The 8,197-nt window shown below is 40.2% G+C and overlaps 1 protein-coding gene across 1 annotated transcript; it reads left to right on the top strand.

Moving 5' to 3' along the window:
• Window positions 1-1,071: 1,071 nt before the first annotated feature.
• Window positions 1,072-4,803, top strand: LOC145470146 (cytochrome P450 27C1-like). Its single transcript, XM_081453985.1, has one exon. It carries the CDS (start codon window positions 1,702-1,704, stop codon window positions 3,340-3,342), a length of 1,641 nt encoding a protein of 546 aa, XP_081310111.1. The 5' UTR covers window positions 1,072-1,701; the 3' UTR covers window positions 3,343-4,803.
• The last annotated feature ends 3,394 nt before the right edge of the window (window positions 4,804-8,197 follow it).

Below are 8,197 nucleotides of genomic sequence, written 5' to 3'. Positions count from 1 at the left end.
GGCGGTTAACGGCAGTAAACTTTCCCTGCACTGATTGGCTTAGTTACCTGAGAACCCAGTTGAAGGCGTTTGTGGGCGGAGTTTGTTCGCGAAGCAGAAAATTTTTCTTAGCGCTGTTTTCTCGAATAAATTTTTTCACTTGAAGCAGACACTTAAAAGAGTTATAACTCAAAGGGAATTTGTTCAATTGCTCTTAAATTTGGACAGTGGCTAGTTTAACATATAAACTACAAAAGCGTGTCTGGGAATTGTTAATTTCGAAATACTTTTTCTTCGAGAGCGATTTTTGTACGATCACTCCACATTTTTTTAATCCTATTTCGAAAATGTTCTGTAACTTTTTACTGCAATCGAATATGCCAAAACGCAGACACGTTTTTTAAGCGCTTTGGGCCCTGAAACCGAGGAAAAAATTAAATTGGCGAAAAACGAAATTCGCTTTGACTTGTAGCTTTCGAAAGGTGATTCGGGCGCTCGCATTTAGTGGTCGTGAAAAATTCGACAATTCATTTTCTTTCAAAATTGTTGGTGTAGTTTGATAGCCAGCTCCATAAGCTTTAATTTGATATAGGGGTTTAGGTATCTACAGCTTAAACTGCACGCGCTACATCGCTTGCGCGCGAGACACCCCTGAAGGTATACTGTAACCTTAAGGAACTGAACAAGGCGTGCATGTGAGATGCCAGAAGCATATGAGGAAGCTCGCGACGAATTGATGAGTTGATGAGTTCGACGATTGTCTTACTGGAACTAAAGGGGTGTCTTGAAAACGAAGACTCCCAAAAATAAAAAGATAAAAAGAACTTTAGTTATATAGTTCCTTTTAAAAGTTGATTTAAAGTTCGTACTGCGCACTCTCGATTTTTCAAGCTTTACGTTTGTGTTATCTCGCTCCGAGAGCCCACGTTACCCTTGTCCAGAGGAACGGGAAACGTTGGCTTATGTACGAAATCACAAAGTGTAATATTTAGCAACAATGCCAACTGCCTTTATCAATGAGAAAGTTTACTGCTTCGGTCTTTCTGATATCACCAAATATCGCTAGATGAAACAGCTTTGTAGCTGTAGAAATTAAAGTAACTGTTGGAAAAAGAAGTTAAAATGCCTCAAAGACAAGCCGGGTAACTCGCGGTTCGTAATGAATAACATTGATTCTGGTTCATTCAAATGAGGTTCGCAAACATGCGAGAAGACGAGACTAACGTTTCTCTTCTTGAGCCCAAGAAATTCTGATTTTGTAAATTATGAGAACGAGTCTTCAAGGCGTTTTAAATGAGATCGGGAGACGTTCGTATTCTAAGACGTTCAGACATCATTTATAAAAACAACAAAAATCGATATTTCGAGACAGCTTTGTACAAAAATAAAGACCGCGAGACGCACAAGCCGTTAAAAAAGCGAGTCTCCGAGACCCAAGAAAATTTAAACTACTAGAAGGGTCCTAATAGTTCCTCTTTCGCTTAGTCCGTCGTGCGTGACGCGAAAGAAAACCGCGAGAAAAAAATACTGGGTACAAAAGTAGCTGGGTACATTATAATTACCAGATATAATGTACTTACCTTCACGTTGACTCAACCGCTGACCGGAAAGCCGTGGAAACATCTCAAAAACATCAACTCCCAGCGTCCATCGGCGTCTAAAAATTTAGTTATAAATTCATCTCAGTGAGCTGTAGTTGCGCATAGGTTCTTTATTTTGATCATGGCTTACGTTGCAAGAACGAAAACGAAGATTTCTCTTCTAGCTGGTTCCGCTGGTCGTAGTGTTCCGCTGAAGAAAAGACAAGAGCTAAGAACTCTTCCATCATTGAGCACTTTGTCGTCCAGTGTAAACAGTGGCACTTCAAAAGAGCCTATCAAGACAATATCAGATCTGCCAGGACCCATCAGCCTTCCGATCATAGGGACAGCTTGGACATTCTTCGTTGGGGCTAAAGGCCAGCCGCTTGGAAAACGAATTTTGAAAGTGCAAGAGGAACACGCCAACAAATATGGTAGAATATTCCGATCGCAAATACCCGGGGTTACCATTATTTCTCTCTCAGATCCCGCAGATGTAGCGAAAGTTTTGCGATCCGAGCCAAAATACCCTCAACGACTTCAGTTCCCTATTCTCGACTACTACCGCGAAAAACGACAAAAGATTCCTGGCGTTTTCTTTGCAGATGGCTCCGAGTGGTACAAGCATCGAAGTGTGCTAAGTAAGCGAATGCTTCGACCCAAAGAGGTAGCTGACTACGCTTCGGGCTTCAACGAAATTATCACAGATTTTATCCACAGATTGCGAACAGTTCGAGAACCTAGCGGCTCAGAGAAAGAAAACGAAGTCTGTGAACTCGACAACGAGCTCTTCAAGTGGTCGTTTGAGTCTGTCGCAGAGATGTTGTTCGACAAAAGGTTTGGTTGTCTTGAGCCGGAAGTAAACAAAGAAGCAAAAACCTTTATAAAGGCGGTGGGAGATTTTCTGCACAATGCAATCGGCGTCGGTTTCCTGCCGAACTGGTTCTACAAGATTTACGAAACTCAGCAGTTTAAAACATTTTTTTCCAGTTTTGACACGATGTACGAATACGCGGAATTGTTTATCCAGAGAAGAATTCGTGACCTTGAAGAGCAACAATATAAGGGTCAGTCACGCGATCCATCTGAGCCTTCTGAGAGTGACAAAACGGGTTTCTTTGAGTTTCTCCTGTCAAGTGGAAAGCTGACTAAAGATGATTTACTTGCAAGCGTGATTGATGTTCTGTTTGCTGGAGTTGATACAACTTCCAACACGATGCAGTGGGTGTTGTACATGATGGCGAAAAATCCTGACAAGCAAGACCTCCTGCGACAAGAAGTATTATCAGTGCTTGGGGATACAACATTGGCGACACCGACGACTCTGGCGCAAATGCCTTACCTGAAAGCCTGGGTACGGGAAACGCTGCGGCTTTATCCAGTCCTTTGTGCTATTCCTCGAAGGCCCGCTGAAGATATCATTTTAAGTGGATACCTCATTCCTGGGGGTGTGGCACAAGTTGAGTTTCTTACTCATGTCATGGGCCGAGATGAGAAACTTTTCGAAGATGCTGAAGCATTTAGACCAGAAAGATGGCTGCGAAAGAAAGACGCAATTCCAACCGACGCTGTGGAAGCTTTCTCTTCTATTCCGTTTGGATTTGGAACCCGAATGTGTATTGGCCGTCGTATCGCTGAGTTGGAGCTTCACCTTTTATTGGCCAGAATCGTGCAACAATTTGAGATTTCTTATCCTTCTGATGCGGAGAATGTTGAGCCATTTGTTCGAGGGGTTACGATTCCTGACAGAGCTGTGAGAGCGAAGTTTGTAGACAGACAATAAAGAACTGAACAGAATTGAAGTAGAAGGCATTTAAAAAGTGGAACTAGTAACATGTTCGTCTCATTTCGGACAAGTAAACCTTAAAATATCAAATTAGTAAATATAGTAAAACACTAAAAAAGGTGACTCCAAAGTAAGAGAATTCAAAGATATTTAGAATGGAATATAATGTATCGAATTCCGAAATATAGGAACATGCATGTACCAAATCAGGGCCGTGCATATCAGGGGGGCAGGGGAGGCAGTTGCCACCACCAGGAAAACTAAATGTTTTTTATTCTTTTTTCTAACATAGTGTTTGATTTTGCTGGGCTATTTCTTGTAGCTATATTGGTCCGAAATCTCAAGAAAACCGACTAATTCACTAAAAAATCCTCCTTCAATGTAAATTCCAAATAATTATTTTGGAAAATCTTTTGAGGCAAAAGCCAGCTCTCAATTTACCCTCGTACCCAGCGTCTTTGTTCCCTTAGACCAGTGGTCAGAAACAATCATTTTGTCAAGCCAGCATGCACAGTAAGGAATGAAGACTCGAGGTACAAGACGTTCTCGTCCCCAGAGGCCGTGCTCCTTTTGGTCAGCACCAGGAATCGCGACCTCTGGCCTTACCCTCTGGCCGGGTCCAACACCGGAAGTCCGCGATTCACGGACTTCCCATCACTCTACTCATGCTCAGAGTCACGTCTGACAAATCTGATTGGTTCCAGTTTCATTCTGTTGTGTTTGCAATGCCAATCAGAACCGGAATCTCACTGAACCTATCCAGAGGTGTCTCCAGAGGTCGTGATTCTTGGTGCTGACCAAAAGGAGCGCAGCCTCTGAGGACGAGAATGGGTAGGACCTTTTCTCTCTTACGGCTGTATAGTTTGGGGCAACACTTATGATCATAATATTAAACCACTTCAAATAATACAAAGGAAAACAATCCGTTTAATTATTTTCTCAAATTTTGATGCACATACAAGTCCTTTGTTTGCTAAACTTAACCTTCTTAAACTTCAAGATTATATTGAGCTTCAAACTCTCTTTTTTATGCACCAGTTTAATACTGGCAAACTACCAAAGATCTTTGATTCGTTTTTTGTCAAAACATCTTGTAAACATAATGTAAATACTCGCTTTGCATCTAGATCTACTTTCTATCTTCCAAAAATTCAAACAAATTATGGCAAATTTAATATTCGATTTAATGAACCTAAATTATTTTGTTTTTTTTTTTGTATATTTAATCTTGTACCAAGTTTATGATATTTATGTGTACCAATGTATTTGTTGTGCCTCTTTCCTGACTCTCACATTTTTAATTATTATAATTACGGTCACCCAACTAGTTTAGCTTTTTAGTTATTTTGGGTGTCCCACTACTCTATGTACTGTACTGTTTATTTATTTATTCATAATTATAATCTTGTAAATTCTTTTAGTTGTTTACAGTAGTAGAAATAAACTGTCGTTGTAGGAGATTGCTCTGAATCCGGTGGGAAAATGTCGGCAAGAAAGCACCAGGCTTCCGCTCAACGACGTATAATGGACTTCTTTGACTGCAAAAAAAGGTAAGTATCAAACTACAGTGTGTTATTTAATATATCTAATAGTTGCCTTGGTTGCTGTGTTCAGTCTTAGCTCCTTGTAGCATGGAAATCGGTGAGCCACTTCACCGTTCTGTAGATTGGACAAAACAACATGGCATGATTGAATACTCTATGAAATTAACCTTAACTTTTCAAAATTCGATAGCTCCAGTGATGAGAACCATGATGATAACTCGTACGTACGGCCCTGATTGTGTAGAATAGACCTCGGGGGCAATTTCAAACTAAACAAGGTGTTTATGCCATAATAAATCATGACAATTTAGAACAAAAAGCATCAATGTGGTTGGTTTCCTTAAAGGTCTTAGAGGCAACCTTCTGTGTAGGAGTGAAACAAAACGTCCAGCTAGAAACCCTGTCTGTATACGGGAGACCCCTGTGAAGGTGAGCGGAGTTTGCCCCCGCAGACAAAAAATCCCAGGTACGGCCCTGCATATACTAGAACTAATGTGATTCTCTAGGAAAAAACTCGATACTCGATTAATTCGTTGGAATGTCAGTCGGTCGTTTTGGCGTTAACGGCTTTTGTCGCCTATGGAAAGCAATCGGCAAAACAGAATATAATTCTATCGAATTCTACAGTTCATAACCTTTCTATTGATATATAGTTTGTGGGAGTTTCCTTGAAAACAGCGCGCGTACGAATTTTTTTGTGGAGGACACCCATGAAGGTTTGGAGTACATCTATTCACCGCCAAGTGATCTCACTCAAGTGTGCAATGACTGACGGAGAAGGCAAAAGTTTAATTCTTGCCGTTTGCTGTTTACTCGTTTAACGTCATTGTTAACCCCTCAAATTAGTGATTTGTTCTGTTCACGTTGCTTCATTTTGAGGACTACTTTGTAAAGCATGCCGTTGTTTGGTTTAAAACTTTGTGAACTAAATAATAGATAAATAAATCATAAAAAACAAGTGGAACAGACAGGCCAGCTGCTTCTTTATAATTACTCTTCCTTGTTCGATTTTAGTCCATTTGAAGCCTTCATCGATTTGATTTTTCTTGCATTACGTGTTCTAATTTTGCTGCGACACAACGTAACGAAACTTTGCCCAGAATAAATATGGACTTTTCTTGTAATATTTTTTGTCGCAAGAAAGCACTTTCTCCGCAGCTGCTTTTAAATTACGTCAAAGCTGGAGAAATGATTTGTGCCTTATTTAGGAACTGTACGGGTCCGCAAATGATCCCAGGACCGCAAATGATCCCGGACCGCAAATGATCCCCAAATTGGACCGCAAATGATCCCGGACCGGAAATGATCCCCGATAGGGACCGCAAATGATCCCGACTAAAAAATAAGGAATGGCATGGATGGTGGGATGGTGTGGATAGGGAATATCGATGTTTTTATTAAAGCCATCTTATAATTATAATGGCTTACAACTTGCTTTTTTTTTCATACTTTCGACTAAATTTTGTTGCTAACTACGATGTTACACAATCATCAAAGCACGACTTGCCTTGCATTTCTTTGCAATTCTCAGTAAAATTATCAGTCGGTGTTATATCTTATCAGCCATTAACGCACTACTCGTCTAAAGTTTTAAACTAAAAACCATGAAGCAACTATTAAAGAAGTCGTGGTCACCTGAGTAGACCCACAAGCCTACAACGCTTCATCACTCTGTAAAACACCTGGTGTGTAGTACTGGAAATTTGAACAAATTTATTTTGTAATTTTTCCTTGGTCGTATTTTGGCTTTACTTCCTCGGAAATGACTACTTGAGTATTCTAAGAAGCTAAAATTCCAAACTATAGTTATGAAGTTCAGCTTCATAACCAAGCAAGGCCAAGGCTTGCACTTCGTTTTGACAAATTAGCTGTTTGACAGATGTTTGATACTATCGCCACCGGGATCTCGAGAATATTTACAAGTATGTGTTTTTCTAAGATTTGTAATTCAATAGATCGTCATCACGTGACGTGTTTTTATCCTCATCAGGCATAAGAGGCGCTATATTTATATCTGTTTACAATTAGCGTGCTTCGTTTAGAAACCAGGGCATTTTGAATTTTAGGGTTATGGAGGTTGCGTGACTCAAGGCTACGATCGAGTTTGTTGAAAAATATGTACTTATGTCACGATTTTGAGCCTTTTTAGAAGTTACAGCATTAGGAAAAGTGCTTATGTAAATGCTTGTTTGTTTAGTACTGAAAATCAGTCGCCTGGAAAGCCAAAGTAAGTTACAGATGTTTACACTATACTCCGGCCGCCATATTGGTGTACCACGGATGTACACCAACATGGCGTTTTCTTATTGGGCTCCTTAAATTTCTGGGAAACATTTACAACGAATTTCTGAAGTTTGGGGAAACGCACAGGCCTAAAACTTGGAGAAGTGTCTTATTTAGTTATCTTCTATAGCGTGACATCACAATTTCTTAGCTTTTTCCATTGGTTGGTTTTCGATTTATTATTTTTTTATTGCGTGACAATGAAAACGATCTGCACCGTTCGAAGAACAAAACGGCAACTGTGGAATATTTTTTTGTAAAATGATAAAACATGTTTTTCAGTTCATAATTTTTGTACATGTTCTCACCTTCCTCTGATATAAATCCATGCCATTCCTTATTTTTTGATCGGGATCATTTGCGGTCCAATTTGGGGATCATTTCCGATCCGGGATCATTTGCGGTTCAATTTGGGGATCATTTGCGGTCCGGGATCATTTGCGGTCCTGGGATCATTTGCGGACCCGTACAGAACTTGTTGTCACACTACAGGTTGATGTTGCGTGGAACTTACCCGCACCATCGTTACAAAACGGACAACTTGTACGATTCATCCCGGAGGGGGGGGAACTCCCACATGAAAAGGTAGAGGATGCTTTTCCTCTACTTTGGGAGTGTAAATGAAGGATTTTCGTCTCACTTGGGGTGTTCAGGACGACATGCCAGCATTTTTAGCCATAAAAGTGTCTTTTGGGGTGTACTGGAAGGAATATAATATTAAAAATCTGCTCTTATTTCCGTTTTTAATCTGGATTTCCGACTGTCTCTCAAGTCCGGTCTACTATCGCGGGCTCCTTTCCTGAACAGCAGCTGTTAATCGATGCTAATCCGTTTTAAGTGGTATCTTTTAGTAGGGTCTGGATGGGGTAAACTGACAACTGACTAATGGCGAAAAAAATAACTGACACCTGGCAAATACCCGAAAATTTAACTGACAACTGACGAAAGGTTTTAGCCATTGTTATTCGTTTGAAAGTCACTGAAAATAACTTTTTTTGGGAGGAAATATTATTACTTTAACCTTG

This window comes from Orbicella franksi, chromosome 15 (genome assembly GCF_964199315.1).
Source record: "Orbicella franksi chromosome 15, jaOrbFran1.1, whole genome shotgun sequence".
NCBI lineage: Eukaryota > Metazoa > Cnidaria > Anthozoa > Scleractinia > Merulinidae > Orbicella > Orbicella franksi.
The sequence above is the reverse complement of the archived record's forward strand: the minus strand, read 5'-3'. Positions and strand labels throughout refer to the sequence as shown.

Coding starts and splice junctions, on each gene's coding strand:
- LOC145470146 (XM_081453985.1), top strand. CDS start 1,702: ATGGCTTACGTTGCAAGAACGAAAACGAAGATTTCTCTTCTAGCTGGT.